Below are 24,860 nucleotides of genomic sequence, written 5' to 3' on the forward strand. Positions count from 1 at the left end.
GGTTAGAGTGCTAGGTCTGTACAGAACACAGAATAATTGGTCTACGTTTTGAAATTTATCCAAAATGAACAAGTGTGTGTGTGTGTGTGTGTGTATATATATATATATAATTGTACGTATTTTTTTCTGTGGTGCTAGTCACAGTAATGTAGTATCTAGGTGTACATGTGTAGAACTTGCTTTGTGTTCAGTCTGTTCCATATACATGAGAACAGTTTGTCACTTTCAATGGTGGTTACCTTTTGAGGCCTGTAAAAAAACAAACAAACAAAAAAAAACTCACTGTGTTGGATAATACAACTCTTGCAAGTTTCAGAATATTAATCCGGAAAGCTTAAGTACATTAATCACATTTAGCACCCTATGAACGTGTATTGCCAACAACATGCTTACAATTGACTTGGACTAAAACTTTAGAGTTCATATGGATTGAACTGTTAATCACCATTGCAAAATGGAAGTGTATGACTGTAGTCTGCTGTTCATGAAAGTAGAAGTGCTGAGTGTCCTGAATTCATTTGCAAAAACACCTGCACCAGCAAAGAATAGCTCTGCTGCAATGGACAAATAAAACTCCTTTTGAAGTAGTTACACAGATACTGTCAGAACTTATTTCTGTTATTTAAAACTAAAAATCTCAGGCTGTGTCTACATTAGACCTGCAGTGGTACATCTGTGTGCTGCTGTAAGGTCTCCCGTGTAGCCACTGTACGCTGACAGGAGAGAGCTCTCCCGCCTGCATAATTAAATCACCCCAACAAGCACCAGTAGCTATGGTGGCAAGAGATGCTGTCCTGCTGACATAGTGTTGTCCACACCGGTGCTTTTGTTGGTGAAACTTATGTCCGCTGGGTGTGTTTTTTTTCACACCCCTGACAGGCAGAAGTTACACTGACAAAAGTGCCAGTGTAGACAGTCACAGAATTTTAAGAGCTCATTTGTGATTAGAACAATATTGTGGGTTGTATTTGATATGTGCTCATTTAGAAATATTGTAGTTAATGTTTATGGCATTTATCCTGCAAACTTGTATGCAAGGGCTGATCCCTGCATAAAATCCAGTTGTCCTTTTGGTGGTACCTCAATATGCAGTTGGTATTTTCTAAGTGTGTGGAGATGGGAATTCGTATGCTATCCATATCTGCAGCATCATGTAGTGTTTTCATATAACCTGAAAATCAGAAGCTGAGGGCACAGAAGCCTATTGGGCTTCAGTTTTCATTTTTTAAGATGAAATATTGACTTTTCTAGAGAAAGATGGTGATACTTGAAATGTTACTTTAACGTGTAGAAAAAGGCAGTCATATAAAAGTGTCTATATCCACAGACAGCCAAGTTACATTGTAAATAGCTAAGCTGAACAAGACAATTGAGGAGAGATAACCACAGAATTGTTTTTATCAGATCAAGTTTCCCCCTGCATGATGGCACCAGAAAAAAAGCATCATTTAGTGGTAAAGAACTTGCCACACAATCCATCCCTTGCTGTAGAACTGTGCTCCAGAATTTAAGCTTTCATTTAAAAATTTGTTTTTAGGCTGTATTCTTAGGAAGAAAACCTTTAAACAAAAGTGTAAACCAAAGCAATGTTGTCGTCTTGAGAGACAAACTCTCTCTTATCTAGCATTTATGCCAGCAAAACTTTTGTCTGTCAGGTGTGAAAAAACACGCCCTGAGCAACATAAGTTTTGCCCGCATAAGTGCTTGTGTGGACCGCTATATCGGAGGGAGGCACTCTACTGCCTACATAGCTACTGCCACTTGTTTAGGTGGTTTTATTATGTCCGTGGGAGAGCTGTCTCCCGTCAACATAACATGGCTACACAAGCGCTCTTACAGCAGCACAGCTGTACCAATGTAAGTAAGACTAGTCGTATAGCTGAGGGAGGTGTGAACAGGCCCACTTAACTCAGTGAAGTATTATCTTTGATTTGAAAGTTGTCATTTCAATATTAAACTTAACACACACTATTGATTATTTAACAGAAACATCCTACTAATGCATTTATCCCACAATTCCACCCAACTTCCTAAGGATGCCCAAAATTCCTTGACAATTTCTGCAGTGCAGTTTTGCATTTTCAAGGAATGGCATATTGGCACCTGGAAAATATGAGGACAGCCTAAATAAATATTAATGTCAAAGTGACAATGGGTATATTGTTACTTTTTAAATTAAATAAAAACACTTATTAAATTTAAATGAAGATGCTGCAGAATTCCTAGTCTTTGGCAAAATGGTTCCTCGTACTAGGACTCCTTACAGCATAATTTAGGTTCAGTTTAGTAGGGCTGGTAACAGCTGTAAAGAAGATTACAGTAAAGAGGGAAAACATGAAGATCAGAGAAGATGTACTTCATAAGTTTGTTTAGAGGAATGTAACAAATATCTGAAGTGCCAGTTGAGGGGACTGAATAATCAAGAATAAGGTTGTATTGGTGCTTCTTTCAGAACCTGATCATTCAAAAACTCTCTCAGCAGTAGATAACTGCTACTAAAAAATTCAAACCTCAGCTATTAGACCCTTAAGTAATTCAGCAGTTACTTGTATCCTATAGAGAGTGTATAAAATATCTAACCTTCCTTTGCATCTCTTGCAAAGTTATATTTGAGAGGATAAAGTTATAGGGAGAAATAGGAAATTCTAATGGTTTTGAGGGACTTTATATTTTCCTCTCCATCATCCTGCCTCTGCCTTCACCATTTGGCTGGGATAAGTCATCTGAACTAATTGAAGGAACATTGGACTAGCAGTTAAAGGAGCGTCTAGTATTTCAGGACTGTTTGTTTTTCCAGTTTTGCCACTGACTAACTGTGACACAATCAAATTATTCAACCTTACATTTTCCCCATCTGTAAAATGGATATAACACTTAGCTACCTCATATGTGGAGGATGTTTAACTATTGCTTGTAAAAATTTAAAAGCACAGTCTTGTATCAAAGAACCGATGGGTGACAGGCATTACTAAGGTGTCGTAGTGTTATTGACTGAATAAAATTGTTGTATTAAATTGTAATCACTTGGTTTCAGTCCTTTGATACAAGACTGCTTTTAAATTCACCACAGATAGTGCAGGAAATGGAAAGGCAACTCAGATTGTTTCTTTGCTTCTGTCTGACAAGGCAAAATGAACAAAAGTGCATGGCAGTTTTATAATAAAATATTTATATACTTTCTGATTCCGGATCAGTGTCTGCAAGGAATTTGCAGCACTGTTAGTATCGCTGTAAAAGAACACAGAATAAGAACATTGATATTCACTTAAAGATTGAAATTGTAGAAAGCTGCCCTTGAGTTAAACGTAAAATTTCTAGCTTTAGTAATATTCATTCTGATAGCACTGGCTTCACTTCTTAGCTGGTTATAAAGGCAAATACTGAAAATGTGCTTAGGCAACACTGCCTTGGCTGTAAATGTATTTCTGTAGTTTTATGTTTGAATTGAAGCCCACTTGCTTGAAATACAGAAATGTACCTTTTGTTATTGTTTGGGGGGAGGAGGGGAAGGGAGATAGGCAAAAGAAATACAATGTTTGACTTGGAAATTGTAGGGCATTCATCCTAAGATCATTCCAATTGATGGGTTTGCCATCATAATCTAGCATTGTTTTATGTGAGTAAGATATTTAAGCCACTTTACCAGTTTTTCCAGGCTGAACAGTCTGAGGGCATGTTCTCATCCCTTTTTTTAACTATACCAATATTATTTTAATATAGTGTTTTGCATAAGCAAGTTGTGTGTAGGGGTGGAAGGGGAAGGAATGAAGTATGTGCATGTGATTTTAAAAATGTTTCCAGCAATCAGGAAATTTCCCAGAAAATTAAACTCTCGGGTGGAGGAAGGGGAAAAAAAATTCCATGAAACCAAGTGATCTGGAGTCAGGATGAGTTACAGCAGTGGTTCCCAACCTTTTTGGCTTGATGGCCACAAATACTATTTTTACAACCCTGAAGGGCCACCAGTCTACCAACTCATAAACATGAGTTGACGTATGCACTATTAAGAACTACAAATCTCTACAAATTTAATGTAAACATTTAGTGCAAAGCACATTTTTAAAAATTAAGCTGTTAAATAGTTAGTTACAACATATGTCCAATTCATGCAACTCTAATCTAATGCGACCTTCTGTGCCTGGAGACCAGAAGCTAAATTGTCGATTGTCTGGCTTCAGGTTAGTGGTCGCCAGTATCATCAGACCACTCAAATTTGGGTCTGTAAGGCGGGCACAATTCCTGTTTTTGATCAGTTTCATTGTGGAAAATGCCTGCTTACACTGGTAGGTACTACCAAAGCGGCAAACATAATGCTAAGCAGAAGAACGCAAATGTCAAAATTAAGTCACTGGAAGCCCCAGCACCTAGGGACCCAGGCAGAACGCTTTGCTATCTGCTGGAGCCAGCGGGAGGGCAACGGTGGACCACTTTGAAAGAAAGACCCTGTGGGCCACAGGTTGGGAACCACCGAGTTACAGTAATTCAGATTAGCTGTTGGTCAGCTCGTCTGTTCCAATGGGCTGTCATGTGACAGTCATTAAAAGCAATCTAGATATTTGGACCAACCAAAAACTAAACATGGAGTGGAGGAGGGCATGCATTTTTAAACTCTTTCCTGTAAAATAAAAACCTGTTTCAAATGCAGGAATAATGCAGTCTCAGAATGGTAACAGTTAAGTGAATTGAGGTGGCATAATACTTCAAGACAGACCTGAAAAAGTTAATCTTTTGATTTATCCTTCCAGTAAAGAAACAAGGGTGTGCACAGGATAGCAATGCTCTAGCACAAGTGTACCATCTCAGATATTCAGCACACTTGTTGCAGCTGAACATTTTAATTGTCCAGTTTCAGAATATGGCGGTTTAATACTAAAGTATCTTTCTTTGTGCTAGAGTTAATTTTTCTTAAATGAAATTACTACATACTGCTTACATTTGCAGAGTGCTACTGATAGGTAGCCACACGGTTATTTTTCCTTTATATAATGATTTTTAAAAGGGCAGATTATCTAGACCAAATAAGGTGGCTGTATTTAATATTGGCTAATACTTAGGACTGGTATGTTTTTGAAAGATATATAGTTAGATTATTACACATGGAGAAGACCTGTTATAATAATGAAAAAATACTTCAGTTTTCAGAATGCACGTGTTGTGTTAAAATAAAATTCAGGTTATTTCATCATGAATGTCTAAATTCATGTTTGTACTTTGTTCATCAGGTATCAAGGTTACATTGGTGCTGCTCTGGTTTTAGGGGGAGTAGATGTTTCTGGACCCCACCTCTACAGCATCTATCCCCATGGATCAACTGACAAATTGCCCTATGTTACTATGGGTGAGTAATGTTGCTTTACTTCAGAAGAGTGTAGCAACCCTGCCTGTTAACTGAAATGCTTATATTTGCTCATAAGTGGTGTCAGGAGTTCAGAACTAAGAATGCAAATTGTACCTGCTTCTGTAAGATACCTGATGATTCTGTTCCTTCCTTTTACATTTCTCCAGAGAAGTGGCTGCATTTCAGTGATCCCTGTGTAGCTTTCTGCCTGTCTTGATGGTGTTAAGGCTTAACTGATGTGGGTTTCTCAACACAACAAATTCTCAAACAGTCCCTCCCTTAACATTCACTGTAGGTTTGGGTCTTAGTAACAGGCCTTGTAGACTACGATCTCAAATCATTTAACAGTTACCATTTTGAGACTCTTCAATCCTACTGTATAATCCACCCTTATAGTATTTTTCTGCAACCGCTGTAATCAAGAGAATGATATACACTTAATTGATTTTAGATGAGATCTCAATTATTTTATAAGCTATTTAGTTATTGGGAAAATGATCTGTAACGCTGGTGTAGTCAACTTTATTCAAATACATCTCCTACTGTGGTCTTCATAACTTCTCAAGTCCTTTTGTGCAGCTCCCTGCACCTAGAACAAAATCCCTCTGTATGCGCACCTAATATTCTTGCTCTTTGAAACTCACTTTCCCCAGACTTCCATTCCTGGGCTGTCTACTCCTTACCTCTTTCCTTGTGCCAGTATCTAGTTAAATAACAAATCTTAAAGTATTGAAGACTGCGTGAAAGCAAAAACTTAATAGGCTTTTATAAAACACACACTGAAAGTATCATAAGATCACTTACCTAGTCTGGCATCCCATCATCCATGCTTCCATTTCCCTTAACAAGTCAGCAGTCTTATTTTGGCTGGTGCAGAGGTTTTGAGTGGGTGGGTTGGTTGGTGAGTGGGATTTTCTTGTGGTATAGCCCTCTGACCAAACAAATGTTCTTCTTTTAGGACAACCAGAAAAGTCCAGACCAAAACAATATAATACCATCCTTTGGCCCTCCACAGCCTCAGTCTTCTACCCTATTGTCAAAAGATTAGCCAGTCTCTTGACCCTCTCCAGTCTAAGCAGTTCCTTCCTAGGACCACAACTCTGTTGATGCAAGAGAATGAAGGAGGGAGTTTCCTCCCACTCTTGCTGGAAGCCCCAATCTGAGTCCCTAAACACGTGCCAGCAGCAGGCCTGTGACCCACATCATTACTATAATACCCCGTGTTTTCTCCTTCACATGTTTTACCCCTATCCAGAGATCCTCTCTCTTCTCCCAGGCATGTGTGCTGGCCCTTTTCCATATCCTCTCTTGGACTGCTTCCTCAGCTCTCGTTAGAAAGCAACACTCCAGATCTGAGCTGTCCAGGGTGTCTTCTCTTCTGAGGGAAGGCTGTCTTTCTTGTATTTCCTGGCACTCTTTCCCTGCATGCATTTCAGTAGCCTACAATTCCAAGAATCCCTCTGGAGACTACATCTCCCAGAAATCCCGTTACACACTGCACCAGGATTGGGCTATGCTTATCTACAGCCTGCCTTAAACAGCTAGTGCACACCCTGTTATAGTGCCTGTGTGCTCAAAATGTTTGAGGGGCCCATACACCCAAAATATCACCTTTTGATGTTCCTCGGAATCCAGGGCTTGAGGGAAGGAGAAGTATGCCAAGAAAAAACAGTCAGAAACCCTCTGTTTTTCATTTCATTTTGAACTAAGGAATGTAACACTAAAAAATGGGAACTGTTAAATAACAATTTTGTGTCCTGAGTTTTAAGAATTAAATACCATTGCATCTTAGAGACCAAATGTAAGAGTTAAGTTCAAGGGACGTATAGCAAAGTATTTATTTTATAGGCATTTTGTCATCCAATCCTTAAGAGCACTTTCTTACAAAGCCCATAAAAGCCCTGGTTGGGTGCAGCACCTGGTTTTCAGAGAAGTTATTGCTTTTTCTTTTACAGCCAGTTTTTTAGTACCAAAATGAAATCACATGAATTTCCTGCAGTCACATAGTCAGGCAGTAGCTCAGATATGATTGGAATCCAGGGAACTCTGGGCCACCTGTCGACAGAGCTTGCCATTAGAGCACATCCTCCTATCTTTTAGGGTATGTTTACACTGCAGATAAACCCCCGCAGCCAGCCTGCGTCAGCAGTGTGGACCTTAGGCTGGAGCCTGGGCTCTGGGACCCCCTCCCGAGCCTAGTCTGAGCCCAAATGTCTACACTGTAGTGAAAGAGCCCCATAGTTCAAGTTACATGAGCCCATGTCAGCTGACACAAACTAGCCATGAGTGTTGAATTGTAGCATAGACATATCCATAGATATGTTTTGTTAGTTTCTAATTGATGGATGTTGATGATCTTGTTAAAAAAAAATTAAAAAGAAATCTTGACATCAGCAGGGTACATGTAACCCTCAATTATCCACAATGTGAGAAATTTTGGATTGTATAATAGTTCACCTATGCATTGTGTGAGAGTATAATTGATGTTGATTGTTCAACTTGTGTTTCCTCTGTGGTCTTTGTAGCAGCAGAATACAAATCATTGTGCACCCTGGCTGAAGTGTGCCTGTCTTTCTTTTAAAATGAAAAAATACTGCTCCCATACTGTGACTTTGCGTTCTGGAGGTAGGAGGCAAGTGCAGAGGTTATTACCCTTGCAACTCCTCAGTGTTGCTTATGAGCAAGAAGCCTAAGTGCAAACCATAAAAAGGAACTTGTGTGTCATCTTCTAACTTTCAGACCTCCTTAAATAAAATTGCTGAACAAAATATAAATGTTTCCAGCGAGTATACTAGGAGGCCACTATGTTATCACAGAATACAGAATCTATATTCTGCTCTAACCTTTGTTCATTGATTCTGCTCAGAAGGGCTCATCATTCTCTTTCTTAACCAATGTTCACACTTCATGTCCAAGCATATTTCTTCTGCAATAAATGTTCAGCTTTGCCTTTGTCTGAACTAAAAGTGAAAAATATTTTAGAAAGGACCTGGAGGAATACTCAAAATTTGTTTCATATTTAATATTGCTTATTTTGATTGATCTTTCTCTGAAGACAAATGCTTGAACAGTCAAGTAAAATGAAAACTTCCTGGGGTATCCAAATTCGAATTCTTTGAGTCTTCATAATCTTAAAATGTGAAAAATGTTGCTATTTATAGAATGTTCCAATTTAATTTGGGAATTTAGAGCATTCACAGATTGTTACAGTCCACTGTTATTAAAACAAGAGGAATTGCAACAAATGACTGTTTAGTATTAGAGAAGGTAAAGCAAAATTCTTCATAATTGCATTATTCAGGAAAGTGATCTGATGGTAAGAGTTAAGCTCTTCAGATCCTTATGAGGGCAACCAAACTTGCCCAAAAAGGATTGCACCAACCAGTTAGTAGTGATGTGAGGGCCATACATGTCTTCCATAAAATTAGACAGTGACTTCAAGCACTCAGTTCATATGGAACAGATGCCATTGTCTGCTGACAAGATTAAAATGGAACATTTTATACAGGAATCTGTTATCCCTGCTAGCCATGTTAAAGAGATGTTAACTTAAAATTCACACTGGAAATTCTTACCTACTATCGTTACAATACTTCAGATTGCTGCATTGAAAACAGATGAAAGAAGAAAACTCAATTAGTTCAACTCAATTTCAGTTAGTTTACTGGTGTATTTGACAGTGCTTTATTTCCCCTCTATAGTCACAATTGTTGTTTCCCCACCTAACAAAAGTGTGACTATTGAAGATATATTTGAACTTGAGGTTCTTTTAAAGGTGAGTTTGGGTGTGGGCTAGTTGATAAATTAGGTTTGCTTTCAGGTGCACTCTGGTCACCAGAATTATATCCTTGAATAATGGGTGATGCAAAGTGTAGTCTGCCATGGTAGTAGAAAATGACCCTCACTTACTATTTTCGTGGTTGGTGCTAACTTTTTTGGACATTTTAAATTATTGTGATTACTTCATATCCCCAAACCAGTTACTGCATGCTGGCTTATCAGATAAATCATTTTAAAATGTATTAAATAAATTCCTTGTAGACAATGTTCTCTTAATTCTCTATTAACTCTTCTTTGTTAGGCAGACTTAAGCTCCCAAACTGTAACTGAGTGCTTATCTCCAGCTCTTCTTGCAGGAGTATTGGTAAAAATGAATCAAACTCTGAATTTGTCAATTTATCCTCTTCAGGATTTTAATATGCCTAAAATTATTTTTAAAGGAAGGGTTATCTGGAAACTAGGGCATTAAACAATCTCTGAATACTAATTTATAGAATAAACATTGTCCCCCACAGGGAAGCCTTGGGATATCTATCCGAGTCATCTAGATAAGATTTTATCTCTAGGTACATTGATCAATTTCTTAATTATTCAGACATGTCCAGAGGACCCCTATGTTCAGAATCCTGTAGTATTTAATAAGCTCTGAGACTTGCAGGTGAACCATACTGGCTGTAGCCTTTGTAGTTTTGTTATAGGAAGGAACAGAACATGGAAATATAGTTGAAGGTAAAGCTACAGAAATCTGTCTCAGCATTTTACCTATTTTTCTTAAGTGAGCATTTATAGCAGGAGTGTCAAACTCCTTCTTTGGAAAGTTCTGAATTCTATTTTTACTTATGGTCTCTGGAATAGATTTAGGACTACTTACTCCCTGCATCCGCATCCGACACCCAGTGATGTTAATAGGTGGTTTGCACAAAGTTCAAATATAGAAAATATGGCTTTCTAACTAGTAACTAAAAGTTCAGTTATCCTTATTTAAATTGCAGTCTGATAAATAAGACGTTATAAAACAGCAAATTAATTGTACAATGTCATGATTGGGCTTTACAGTTAACACTTATCTGAAATTAATGTGACTGGGAAAGTTGACATTGCTAAAGCCATTTCAGGCTGTCTGCAGACTCAGGAAGTCAATGTGGCATCGTTTGACTCTTGGCCTTACATTTTGGAGATTAAGAGGGCTGGTCTTTTAAATGAAAGTGTAGATTCTGCAGTATCTGAATATAATGCGCAAGGCCACATAGATAGATCAAGTGGGCTGGATCTGTCCTGCATGCCAGGAGTTTGACACCGGATTTACAGCATTTAAATTTATGTCCTTATCTATAGTATAGTTAGTCATTCTAAGATAGTTTCAGATGAAGAAAGTTGAACTGAAATTAAAATTAGGTTAGTCATTGCTCCCTACACAGGCTCTTTTCGTCAATTATTCAGATCAATCATATAAAACACTCAACTTACGTTATATTCTTCAAAGTTGTAAACTGTCTTCAGTAAAATTTCTATCTATCTAGAATATCTGAAAATTGGCTTCTATGATAACTTGTGTCTGGAAACAGGATAACTTTTGTTGCCGCTGACTCAGAACCCCAGGCCAAAGATTCTGCTTCTCTAGAACACTGAAAACTAAAGCAGAGATTCCCTGGAGGTCTGGGATGGTGCCTGTGTCACCAGTATGGGGTGTTTATAACACTTGAGGATATTTATCCCAACCTTCCCCCCTGCCCCATATGCATCCATCAGTTCTCATTTATAATTTGCCCATTCTGCAGAATGCTACATTAGTGCATAGATGGGCTGATAAAATGGATGTTTAGTAGGGACTGTGGTTAATTGAGCTTCTCTTCACCAATCCATTTGACCCACATGCCATCCTCTTCCCCCTCATGCTATTCCCTACTGAATTTGCAGGAATAATAGGGCTATTTTTATTGGCAGTGTAGCATTCTCCTTAATTTGTTAGAACTGAAGAACACAGATGCAAGAATGTCCTTTATTGACTGGATTATAAAAACATTTCTGTTATCTGCAAAGAGTGTCTGAGAAGAATTTGGAGAAATAACGTGGTCACGAGAACACTACAGTTATTCATTATTTCTTTTGTGTAATTTTGTTTTTCTTCCATCTGAGTGAAAACTAGATACATTCTAAACTCTTATGTAAGCTGATTTCAGGCACAGCTTACAAAAGCTTTCCTTTTGATACCTCTCACAAACCTTACTGAGAATGGGTTTCTCATTAGTGTGTGAGATATATACACATCCATTTACAAGGTAATTGCTTGAAAGTCTATGGCCTTTAAGGACTGATTTAATATATTAAACAAAGAGATAATGCATTTAAAACACCTGACATCTAACACGTTCCTGTTTATATTTAACACACATCCTTTAGCAATTAGGTTTTTAAATGTCTTTTAGGTTGCTAAAATAAAACACAGTAAATTAACAGGATTGTGCAGTTTGTAATGTGAATTCTGATTAATTTACAGATATTCTGCAAAGGTGGTACTGGACCAATAGATGGTGCCATTACCTTAGAAACTGGTAAATTGTTTACTTAGCATATAAAGTCAATGAAACTATTGTATTTATTATGTGATGTCATGGTCCACTCTCGCTCTTGCTGATCTAAATTCATATAAAATATTAATTTTTTGTTTTATAATGTGCATTAAAACCATTGCCAAATTATAAAACTGTAAATTACTTAATAATGCAAATAGTGATTGATTAGTGAACCAATGGTGTAGAGTTACAAATCAGCTTTTATCAGCATGGTTTCTTCTGGCACTTTTGCTTTAAAAAGCATTAAAGTCTGATATTTCTCTATACACAGTTCACAGATCCTGACTAAAGAAAATCAACTAGCAGGAGCAGTTCATACAAGATGTACATACGGTCCCAACCATTTTAGTTCTCTTTAGCTTAAACTTCTGTTTCAGTGTCTACTGTATCACATCTGTTATTTACTTAAAAGCATAACCAAAGAACATCCTGTATCCTTCCATACTCCGCACCAAATGTGCTGTTTCTGCCCTCTATCCAGTCCACATTGTGCAGACAGGTTCCATGCTTAATTAAAATAATTTGGTTAAAGTTTATATAGCAGCAATGTTTAAATAACTTCTTAGATTGAGGTGCTGTTGTGACCTCTAGAAAGAATCTCTGGTGGGATACAAAGTTCTTGGCAGGAAACGATTTGTCTGGTTTGGGGTGGACTGGTAAGCAGAGGAGAGAGAGTCAAGCGTAGTGCTATTTATGTGGCTGATTGGTGCGAAGCTGGGGTTAACGTGCTGGAACTTTGATACCTCATTACAGACCAAAGACACTTATCAGTATTTGAAAAATGCCACAGTGTTAATCTGTCTTCATATGCTGAGTTTGAAATCAAGCTTACACCACTGCAGCTGGCTGCTCAGTACCTAGAATAGGTACATATACTGTATGCTTACAAATAGGTTCCATTTTATAGGGTTTGTTTCACTGAGTCAGAAGCGCATAGTATTCATGATGGAGATGGCTATCCCCTGCTCTTTACATATATATCTGGCACTTAAGGGTTTGTTTTTTAACTCCTAATTTAAAAAAAGTTGTCACACTTAACTCCAAAGAACGTTTTCACATGACGAATTAGTACAAATTAACTTACTTTTTTGTCAGCATGGATAGTTTTCTATAAGGGCAAATTACTTTGATTGGTGAATTTCTGAAAATTCAACAGTACATAGGAAAAATGGATTTTTCTGTAGTGAGTGGTGACTACTTTTGTGGCCTTCCTTTGCAAAGGGTTTAAAAGATACTCAGTGCTTACTGAGGAGTGAAAGCATCAAATTAAACTGTTTATGCTGACAAAGGACAAATTTGGATTTCAGCAAACGATGCAAGATTGTCTGATTGCTTGGCTTGTCTCGGAAAGCTTCTAGCCAAGACTTATAATGAAATGCATGCATAAAATTAAACTGCTTGAAGTCTGTAGTTCAGCGTTTGGAAGCAGTACGATGTTCCAGTGGTCCCTAGTGGCTGAACTTACTCCCTTGGTACCAACATTGTTTCATATTCATAAATCAGCTCTTCATGCATTGGCAATGTCGGCCTGCGGAGCAAGCAGTACCACCGAGAGACTAGGCCGCTGAGCCAGGAACCAGAGTGAAAAATGATCCCAATCGATGGGGCTGTAGAGAGCACTGAATTTTTACCTAGAATGAGCAGCAAATTGAATAACAATGAGTGTGTGTGAATAAGTGCCTGTCAGGGAGCCCTGACACTGATGGATTAGAAAGTTCTAAGTGTTGCTCTCTCAGTGCTGAATACCCCCTCCAGAGTGGCAGGCTGAGGTAGCAAACAGGTCTTTGGGTGCTGAAAATGGACTGCTGTTAAGCCGTAGGAAGTTCCCTTCAGTGAAAGTTCTGCTAATAAAGGTCTAGTTAAGCTGATTTTAAAAAGCCATTGCAATTAATTGTGAAACTGGAGGGAGGGGGATGAGAATCACTAACATCTGGATGTTTTTTAGTGCAAATACTAGATTTTAAAATGAAAGTTAGCTGCTAAAATAATTTGATAACTCCTAAATTATGTAAGCGACAAAGTGTGATTCTAACAACATTTCACTACAAAAGAGTCCATACACTTATTTCTTAACCTAGTGGTAGATTATAACGGAATGCCAGACTCCAGAAAATAGTTTAAAATTAATCTGTTTTGATCTCAGAAATGCATTGTTAGGTCACATGTCCATATTGATTATCAGATTAAAAAAATTAGTACAGACTTCAACCTCTCAAATCTTAGTTACAATTTTTTGTATGATTCAGCATGTCTATCATTTACAGTGTTACCTGATTAGATGTTAGGTTAATTACCATTTTTTTAAGAAGCATCTTTCTAAAATGATGCTTACAGAAAACATGCACAAGATAAACTGCATTTTAGGATTGACAGATCATTGGGAGTACTATACCACCGTATTTTGTTTACCCAGTTTACAATTCTTAAACTAATTTTTATGAATGATCAATTTAATATAACGAAGCTTTGACTGAAGCTGTGCTTTTAAGGTCTACATATCTGGAAATGTGTGGGTCTTTTAAAATTGATCAGACCATGCACGTTTGAAAAAAAAATTTGCTCTTAATTTCAAGATTGTTTTATTAATTAAGCATGGTAATTATCCAGATTTCAAGTAACTTTTAAGAGGAGATGTTTGTGTTGAGCTGAGGAAAGAAATGCTGTTGTACATACCACTAAAGTAGTAGATTAAATATTCAGACATGATCATAATTAACACTAATGCTAAAACAAATATATAATATGATTATTATGTTGATTGGGAGATTAGAGATTAAACAAACAATTAAATTGAATTACCAAATGTGACAGTGCTTTACTAACCCTTTCAGTGGCTTTGAGATATTAATTATTATTGTTGAACAGCTATGCTTTTGATTAATCGGTGAGGCTGAATCTCAACTGCTGGTATTTTATATAGGATGCTATCTATATAAAGTGGGAACACACTCCCAGATAAGTTTCATATAGCCAAGTTGCTGTTACAGATGGCAAACATATAACTGGTGCTGGTTTTCCTTTTATGCCATTGTGCTTAGAGTACCAGACATTTCACAAGATTTTGAAATAAGTATGCATTTTGAAAATGTTTTAAATATGAAAATCTGGCCATAAAAACTAAGAGTTTTTGCCAGTGGCCCCTATGACAGGGTGCTTCACTCACCACAGGGATGGCGCCGCCTCCTGGCCATTCTGGGGATTAGCGCTACAGGGCTGATGCCCCTTCTGCAGTTGCACTTCTGCGGTATGTAGCTCCTCTCACACTTCACAAGTTGCTGCTGCCTCTTTGTGAATCAGCCCTCCATCTGGGTCACTGTATGTTTTGCCTTCCAGTGTATAGTCCTGCTAAGTCTCTGTCACTTCCACAGTGACCCAGGCGGTCTTCTAGTTCACTGTCTCAGTGGTGCCACTTCCTCAGTAGTGGGTAGGGAAACTCAGGCCTCCCCTCTACTCTGTGTTCCCACCCAGGTGCCCTACAACATGAAGCCAAAATCTGTGCAGTCCCCAAACTTGCTGCTTACTCCCTGGCATGCTTCGTACCCCAGTACTCCCTGCCCCCCTCTGGGGTTTGCCAGCATCTCTCCTCCCTCTTCCCAGGGATCAGCTGTAGGCTACTTGTCTCTAAAACCCCCCGCACCTCCCTTCTCCTAGGGAGTGACTGCAGACTAGCTCCCTGGTTTTATAGAAGCCCTGCCTCTTCCTGCACAGGTGAGCTTCCCCTAATTAGGGCTTTTCTCTGTCTTTACCCTAATAGGTTAATTGGTCCATCTGGCCTCCATTAACCCCTTCAGGGCAAGTATGGGATTGACATCCCATCACAGCTCCCATTTAAACACCTGCTTGAAGTAGGCAGTCTTTTAAAAGTACTGAACTCCCAGCAGCTCACAGCTTCCCAATGACATATCTTGGGTGTTGAAAATTTTTGAACAATCTGTCTCTAATTCTTTAAAGACAGAGGTTTTATTGGGGGGAAAAAATGAGTGGTGTGTTCTTTTATACACCGGGCCTGCTCATCTGATGCCAGAATGAAATGCCACTTAACATAGATCATTCAGATGTTCATAATATGATTATCTTGTAATTTCATGCTTTAATCAGTGGCTAACCTAGTTTAGTGTGAAGAACAATAGTCTACAGGGTTATTGTAACACTGAGCTGAATAGGTGCTATTCCCATCTCTGTCAGAGCCATTGTGTAAGGGTACATGCAGACATCACTATCAGTTGCATATATTTCACATTTTGAAGGTTATTTTGCCAACATAAGGAAGGGCTAGAAACATTCTTTTAAAATTATAGCTTAGATTCTCAAGCAGTTTGACTGCTGCTTAAAGCACTCATTAAACTTTCTAGTAATTTGCTATGTCTTTGTAGCCCTATCGGTTCCAAGACAAGAGAGACAAGGTGGGTGAAGTAATATCTTTTATTTTGTCAGAAGTTGGTCCAGTAACGATGTTACCTCGCTGACCTGGTTTCTTTTCTAGTAATTGTCTTTCTTTCCCTAATTAATGGACAGTAAATTATTATATTTTGCAATATTAAGATTTGTCTCTTCATGCATTAGCACTGGAAAATGTTTAATTTCTTTCTACATAAAGCCCAGACATGCTTGTTAGAAATTAATTTTTGGTGGATATAGAATACATAAATAAAAGAACAGCTTTGGTTCCCACATACAAATAGTCTACCCACAGTCCCTTAAAACCTTGGTTTTTCTGTACTTACACTGGACACTCAGTGAGAAAAATCAGATGTCCAGCTTTTACTTAGTTCCATGGAATTGTATTGCCTGCTTGCCAGTCATAACGTAGAACTTTCCCAAGACATCCCAAATACCTGGAACATTGTGGATTTGTTTGAATCATACATTTGACAACCCCTGGAAAATTGGTGGTGTTTGATAGTGAAATTCTACAGCTGTACGTGGAAGCAACTGTCCATTGCTGGCATTCTGCCAGGTCTGCAGCTGTATAGACAATCAAAGGTCTCATGTAATGGCCGAGTTCATCATCTTGTACAGAGGAATGAGCATTTTTTGCTAAACGGTTTCAATAGATACACTTTTTAGTGTGAATGGATCAAGGTGTAGCTCCAAAGTACCTCACATCCGTGCTGGCAAGTAACAGATTACTTGGATTATTAGAGTAATGCAGAATAATAAAATGTATTTACTTAGACTTCTAAAAATGCATCCATATTCTCGGGTTGCAAGTAGAAGCATAAAAATACAATTTAAAAATTTCACATATTACCCAAAGTCCCTGTTGAGTGACCATAGTTCAAACATCCATATCTCCTCAGAAGAATTGAACTCTGTTCCTGAACAGAATGTGGGGCTGTGCAGTAAACCTTCTATCAAAGCACTTTTCTTTAAATGTGAGGCAATAAAGTTGGAGTATCAGTATAAAACTCATACTCAGGTTTTATAAACTCAAGACTTACAGTTACAAATTTGTAGATACATGTTGCACTCCTGCTCCACAGTCTGCTTTCCCTTTTAATTATTTTGTTAGGACCTTCAGGGATTCTGTATGTTAAACTTTGAAACTAATGTAACATGTAAAAAACAGATCTCAGACTTTAACAGGCTTTTAGTGTCTCATCCAAAGCCTCTTTAGGTGAGGGATAAACTAAATTCATTTTTTAATTTGAATGTCAAATCTAATATTTGTTATCTTGATCAATATAAATAAGGGGCTATTTTAAGGAGCATTTAAATTGTGCGTTATTTTTATGATGATATATAAAGTTTCTTATACACTAGAGACTTTCCTTTCTTTAGAAGTTTGTTTTGTTCTTGTCCTGGGATTCTGAAGCTTTTGGGTTTAAAACCTACTCAGGATTTTGTCCTTGGGATCTCTTTTCGCCAACCAACTGGTGGAGTGGAAGACTGCATTGATTCCAGTTGTGCTTGGTTTGAGATTATTTCTTATAAGGAAAAACCATTCTAATTGAAGAGAGAACACCACAAGTGCTATGTAGAATAAGTGGATGGTTTGGAAAGCTATCTATCCTCTTCTCTAAGAGCATTCACTGGCATACACAGGAAGTGTATGTACAAAAAAGAGGTGTGTATATATAATGGGAGAGTGTTAACAGAAGTTTTAGAAAGTGAATATAAAATTCTGATCAGTGGTTATTTATTACGAATAATAATCTTGTCTTTGAAATATTAGTTTCCAGAATAGAAGTGTAAAAGTATCTTTTGTGCAATCATACTGTTAATCACGTGAAAGGCACTTAGATCGTAGTATAAGCAATTCTAAAACATTGGGTTCTAGTGTTTTCATTAGGCTTCTCATCCTGCTTGTAGAGGGCCTTCACCTTTATGAATTGTCTTTGGGGTACATCCCCCATCTCCAGTTAGAGATGCTTTTCCCTATAATTCCACTTAGACTAGCTGTGGTCTTGCAGCTTCATTTATACACAGGATCCCATATCTGTTCCAGAAAACAAGTGACTTTGCCCTTGGTTAAAGAAGCAGTGAACTTTCTTTTGTTTGGCATTTGGTCTGTGGATAACATCTATTTATATAGTTCTCTTCTGCTGCCACTCCCTGAAAAAATTCTTTTTGTTTCCAGTTTTAGCTGTTAAAAATGGAATCACATATTGCTCCAAGGCCTAAATGAATAGTCATTGCTTGTAATGCAAGTACACACTTGGAACATCCTACTGCTTTTAAATGTGATGTATTTGGTACTGTAAAGGTAATGATCCTCAACCACAGCAATATTCTGTAACAGGAGTATTTGTCATATTCATAGGGATTACCATGTTCATTGATTTGTGTCTGTAAATCTGCTGTTTCTACCCTTTAAATTTGATCTATAATTGGAGCTCCTTAAATGGTTCAGATAAGGTAGTCTGTATTTCCTCAACAGTGTCACTTGTCAGCTTCTCCTTTTTCATTATACATTCAGCAGACTTGATAAAATCAGCAGGACACCTCATTTGAAACTGTTTAATCGCTGCCTTTTTCTTTCTCTAAACCATTGAGGTGGTCAAGCGATGTACACAAATCACTTTAAATAGAAAATATGGCTTTCTATGTGACCCAGCTAAACAGATAGTGGTATGCAAAACAAGTTAAAAAGTAATAAATGCCAAAAAAATCTTTAATTGGAGTAAAAAATTGTAGTTAACTTTATTCACTCTCCAAAAGTAGAGCGCCCTGAAATATTGTCAGGGCCACGTACAGACAAGATGATGTCTTCCTAAAGATTCACTCTTTTCTGAACAAAGCAAGTCTAAAATTTCAAATAGTGCTGAGCTGCTTTTTATATTCATGTGTAGGAAGTGCATATATATGCATAAAGCCTGCAGTTATATTGTTTCAGGAAAAGAGGGGTTCTGTTGCATCAGTACCCTTGTAGTGCAACCTTTGAATGGATCAGAGATGTGATGTTAGTTTCTTGATTCCATATTTGTTGTTTTGTCTATTTGCTGTTACTGTTCAAAGTACAAAGTAAAAATAATGGTTCAAAATAAATGCTGCATAATAAACTGGTTTAAAGTAGATGTTGAAAATAACCTGGTGGCAGCAACTATTGCCATTGCTGGTACACTTGTCTCCCTCCATGTGTCACGGGGACTATACCAGGGCAGCTCGTTAAAACAATATATTCTTTCTAAGTGTCTTCGTATTTAGTGTTTATATCCTGCAACCCGCCAAGTACAGAAGTGGGACAGAGTGACAGGAACAGGAAATATAAACTGTGGCATTTCTTTAATTCACTTTTTATAACCTTGTTTTTATACTTCAGCATTTTACTGTAAATAATTTACACTAATAAAAATAGGACCACACCAAGTCTGTATGGAGTAGAGGTAAATTTGGGACTCCAGTGTCATCTGTCATGAGAACGGATATTTAAAGAGTTCATTAAAATACTGATCCCTATTTTACCACATGCTCAAGTCAAGTTTGTGGTGTGTTGCAGTTTTATCAATACCCTTGTGGTTTTTTAAAAAAAATACTCTATAGAAATTCAAAAGCTATGTTACAACTACATCAAAATTGAAATAAATGTTTTAACTTTATTGTTGTAGGTTCTGGATCATTAGCAGCCATGGCAGTATTTGAAGATAAATACAAACCAGACATGGAGGTAAGGAATGTTCTAGTCTTTTTAATTCTCAAAACACTGACATACACTGAATGGCGTTTGATGGCAATGTTGAATGGTGACTTTTTTTTAAGAAACCCTTTTACTCCCCCTCTCACTCTATAGTGTACTGGCTTATTGGAGAGCTGTCAAATTTTAATGAAAACAGTCACCTTACAAATCACACTACTACTGTCTAAGTTTTTTAATCGGTTGTTACAAAAACTTCTATGATTAATGTAAGTGAAAGATTGGAGGAGAAATAATTCTCTGTTTACAGTTTACTTTTGGCATTTGACACCCCTGTATAATCAGTTTCACTGTTTCCCCTGTATAATCCTTTCCTCCCTCCCCCTGCAGTTTGTGTATCTTTCACAGCATTTTAAAGAAAGGAAAATGTGATTATAAAACCAAAACAATGGCAGAAGCCAGTACCTGAAACTACTTTTAATTAATTTTTTGAAACTGAGTGGATTTCAAGTTGTCTGTTTCTGTTTAAATAACTGTACTTCAGTCTTCAGGATCTACCTAAAAGATGTTATCAGAACATTTATAAGTTGCTTTGCTGATGGTCTGTATCAAACTTGAATAATCAATAACATGCATTTATAATGCAACAGTATTAATTTAAGAGTAATAGCTGAAAGCAGTGGTGTCATGATCAAATTTTGAGTACATAAGGTGCCAGAATAAGCTGGTCCATTCTCATTATATCTGCTTATGAACATTTGCATTGCATTATTTTCATTTATGTATAATATTACGTAGAATATAAAATATACTAGGATTTTTAAAAACCAATTGTTCAATACCTATTCACCTAAAAAGGTGAAAAATCCACAGTTGTCTGCAGATACACTATTGATGAAAATAAAAATAAAAAAATTATGATGCTTCCTGTGACTGTATCTGGTAAATGCCTCAGTGATGTCAAGCCCTCCTTTAAACCACATTAATCTCTTCAAACTTTCCTTGAATGCTCCTTCTAGTTGCAATTGATTAATAATTCCACATGTTAAAGAAAAAAATGAGAATTGAATACAAAATTGAGAGTTTGAAATAGATTAAGTGATTCTAACACTTAGTTATTTTTCATAATTATTTTTGGAACATCAAAGATAGCTATAACATTACTTTAAGGTGTTTAGTGTTTAACTGAATCCTGTGATGGCAAAGCAAAAAGTTGATTAACTGCAATAAATGTCTTTGGATTTCACTAATCTGTGTTGCATCAGTGCTATATAGACCAATATCTGAAGTCTCAGTACAATTGGTATGTGTATTCAGCAGCATGATCCCATAACTCCACTGAATTTCTATCTGAAATTTTTTAAATTTACAATTTTAAGTGCATTGTCTTACTCTGTTTTCTTATGGAGTTACTTCACATGCATTAACAATCAATTAAAAATTTGTTGTAAGTGCTTTTCTAGTTATTAAATTGGTTAAAAGATTAGACAATGGGCAATAAATGGATCACTTTTCAAATTACCCCTAGAGAGACTTTTCCCAGAACATTACATATGAAATAGTTATAGTTCTGTTAAAATATTTTTTTAAGTTATGATAACTAACAAGATCAGGATTGCGAAGCTGCTGTACTGCAGAGAGCACCTAATGAGACAGGACCTTGTTTAGTGTCTAGAATGCATAAGCAATGTTGTCAGAATTTGGAATATTTTTAATTAGGTACTCAAACGCCTTCATTTAAATAGCATTAAGATTGTGCGACTAACAGAAAAATCCATTAAATATAAAGTAAAGGTTGAGTCTCTGCCTGTGTAATGCATACCATTGTGAGAGTGGCACATCACACTTTTGACTGTCCAGTTTCCTGAGTAACTGGGTGTTTTTAACTTATGCTACCTGAATTGACAATGACTAAAATCCTTAGGAACAATAGCTACTGAACAATAGCCTCTTCTTAAGGTTCAATAGCATAGTTTTTTGCCATCTTGAAAGGAAAACCTTAAATCCTGTTTTCAATTAGTTACCAAGATTTTTGGTTTTTTAAGCCATTTTTGAGTGTAACACCTTAATACATAATTAAATAAAAATAAAAGCACCAAAAGTTGGTAAACTTCCAATTTTTCTACTTTAAAAGGTCAGCCTAATTAAACTATCTTCATACACAACCTTAAATGGCAGGTGGAATTCACTATTGTATCAAGCATGTAAAAATGTAGTCTACCCATTTGTTGAGACTAGCATATAATTTAAGCCTGGTTTTATTTTATTGGGTGTCCTATTAATTAAAATAGTCATATAGTATCACATCCAAACAATCTAATATAGCTAAGAGCTAACTGAGAAAACTCAATTGGACTTCTTTAATACTTAAGTTCTTCTCCATTTTTCTACTATGGCTAACAGGCTAAAAGTCTAACTGTTAATTCTACATTTTTGAACACTGAAAATTAGGTTTAATGTACATAGTGGGATGTTCAACAAGATTTTAAAAAGCCCAAAATAAATATTAACGGTCGTTCTATTGAAAGGAGTAAACAAAATCACATAAAAATGCAGCAAGTCTTTGTATTACGTGGTATGGACATAAATTGTCAATTGCTAAAATGCATTTCAATGATGAGAAATTTAAAATTCCTGGAGATTAATTCATTAAGATTGGGGAGAAGATTAATGTTTTTCTGTCAAGATCAGTACTGCTCCCTTTTGCATTAATTGTCAGAATATCTTGCTTGGGCTACTGAAAGGTAGTGGCGGGCTGCAAGACCATCACATCACAGAAAATGATTCAAAGGCAAACTGTCCTGCACCCTCTGGTATCGACTTGCAAATTAGCATCTGGAATCTAATTAAACAAGCTTAATGAAAGAAGCAGCTAAATACTGCTGGAAAAGACAATCAGCTTTTTTCCCTCTGATATATATTCTGTACTATTGAAGCTGATCACCAAACACATCGTGTGAGCAGAGTTAAAAAAAATTAGCATTTATTTGAAGAATAGGAACTGTTTTTCATTCTGTTATGCTTTTGGCATGCACTGGTGTCCCATGAGAGCCATGCCACAGCAGATAGTGCACAATATTTATAAATCCATGACAGGCAATAATAGGAACTTGAAAAATTCTTTTGCTAGAATTTCAAGTTGAGAGCTGCCAAAAGCGGAGAGGATCAAATCTGCAGTGGCAGCTGCTGTGCCCTACAGTTAGAGTTGTAGACTTTGAAGATGCTCAACTTAAAGAAATGAAGACTGCAGGCTTAGCCAATTTCTGCAGGTTTCTAGAGCCCTGGCTCTCTGCCTTTTGAAGATGAGTTGCTGAAGCTTCTCCCATTGCCTGAGGCATGCTAACACCAGCAGGATGTGTTTTTTTCATAGACTTAGCTTGTCTTCAGTTTTGAGTAGCACATGCTTTGTCAATGCCAGCTGTGATGGTCCTTCCCTGGTTGCAATGCTGAGAGATGATCTATACCCAGCATCCTTCAGAGAAACTGCTAAGATAGATAGTGACGTACAAGTGCTACTTCTGCAGTCTGATTTATGGAGTCATGTTTCATTGTGAAGTAAGTGCTGGCCTCAAGAGGAACTGTTATAGATTGCTGAAGAAGTGAACACTTTCAACCCTGAAGGCCTATAGATGCTTCAAAATGTGATGCCAAGCATCTGACCACTATAGAACAATATTAATCTGTCACGTGGGTAGCTACAGATCTACCTTAAGCAATGTAAGTGGAAGAACAGCACAGCTAATAGGGTGTTGTGGGCTTAGATCTTACAGTACAGTCAGTTTTTCCTTTCTGTAGAGTACCACATGGTGTTAAACATCACATTCAGTTTTTCAAGTACATTAATGGTTTGTGCTGTTCAAAAAACAGTATCAAGAGATATGGCAATCATCCTGAATTGGGATAAATTCTGCCTACAATATTAGGAGCTGGAGCTTTTGAATTGTTTATATTCTGGTGGTGGTTGGATTCCTAGGGATATTTTGTGGGGTGGTGAGGGGGGAGACCTTTAATAATACAAATGTTGGTGATTGACCTTGCCTCTCATGAAGGAGAAGTTTTTGTAGGTTTATGGAAGAAAATTACTTGATAAAAAACAGCGGAGTGTGCCTGTATTTCTCAGTCACTTGACGAAAGCTTCATGTTTGACTTGAGCAAAGATACAGGTTGCTCATGCTTCTGCTTTCTCTTTCACATTTTATCAAACCAATAAAAAGAGAAGCCAAAATAAGGAGGCACTAGAAAGATGACCAGCAGAAGTAATAGAAAACCATGATCACAGGGAAATTCAGTAAAAATATGTAATGTGTTCAGGGTCTGAGGATATATAGCAAAATAAGGGGGTGAGGAGGAAATGCAGGATTTAAATAATTAAATCTGGAATGGATCGTTCTAAAAATGTAAGAACATGTGGTGTTTATGATCTAGCAGTCTAACATTTGTGGGAGTCATAAATGCTGACAAACATTTTACCTAGGGGGAAGAGATCTCTAAAGCCCATAATCAAGATTTCTATCTCCTTTCCTCCCCCCCCCCCCCTTCAGCCTCATTCTCCTAGCCATATTCCCTAACTTTCAAAGAGAGTTACAGTAAAGGACAGGGCAGACCAAGGTCTGTTGGTTAATCCACAGGAGAACTTGGTGCTATTTCTGGCTCTGCTGTTGATCACTGAGAATCTGGAAGCCTATGCTTCTGTACATCAGTTTCCCCATCTGTAAAAAGGGGATATCCTCTTGGTCAAAGGGAGATGAGTCTTAATGGACTTATGTAACATCTTTGATGGTCTAAGATGGAGGGATCTATGTAAGTGCTAAATTACTGCAATTTTGTTTCTATTTAAGGAAAAATACTTAAAAGGCATAGTTTAGTAATGTTATGAAAGCACAGCATTTTCTTCCATTATTAAACATTATTAAAATATTTCATAAGTACTCTGGGAGACAGTGGGAAAACATGGGTGTAGCAGTGTGTAGCTGAGTATTTGTTTTTACTAACTACTGACAGTAATACTGGTTTATTTTTTCAACTGTCAAAACTCTGTAATCTTCATCAGCTGGGGTTGTCCCATCAGTCTTATTTAGACTGTGTCTGTGTGACT

At 37.2% G+C, this 24,860-nt stretch overlaps 1 protein-coding gene across 1 annotated transcript in view; it reads left to right on the forward strand.

Moving 5' to 3' along the window:
* Positions 1 to 24,860, forward strand: part of PSMB7 (proteasome 20S subunit beta 7) — a 42,224-nt gene that overhangs the window by 3,263 nt on the left and 14,101 nt on the right. The window contains exons 5-6 of the mRNA XM_067541715.1: positions 5,223 to 5,338; positions 19,740 to 19,798. Coding sequence (XP_067397816.1) covers positions 5,223 to 5,338; positions 19,740 to 19,798 — 175 coding nt within the window. The remainder of the gene's footprint in view (positions 1 to 5,222; positions 5,339 to 19,739; positions 19,799 to 24,860) is intronic.

The sequence above is a fragment of the Emydura macquarii genome, unplaced genomic scaffold (genome assembly GCF_026122565.2).
Source record: "Emydura macquarii macquarii isolate MOO-44397 ecotype Brisbane River unplaced genomic scaffold, CSIRO-AGI_Emac_v2 contig_691, whole genome shotgun sequence".
NCBI lineage: Eukaryota > Metazoa > Chordata > Testudines > Chelidae > Emydura > Emydura macquarii.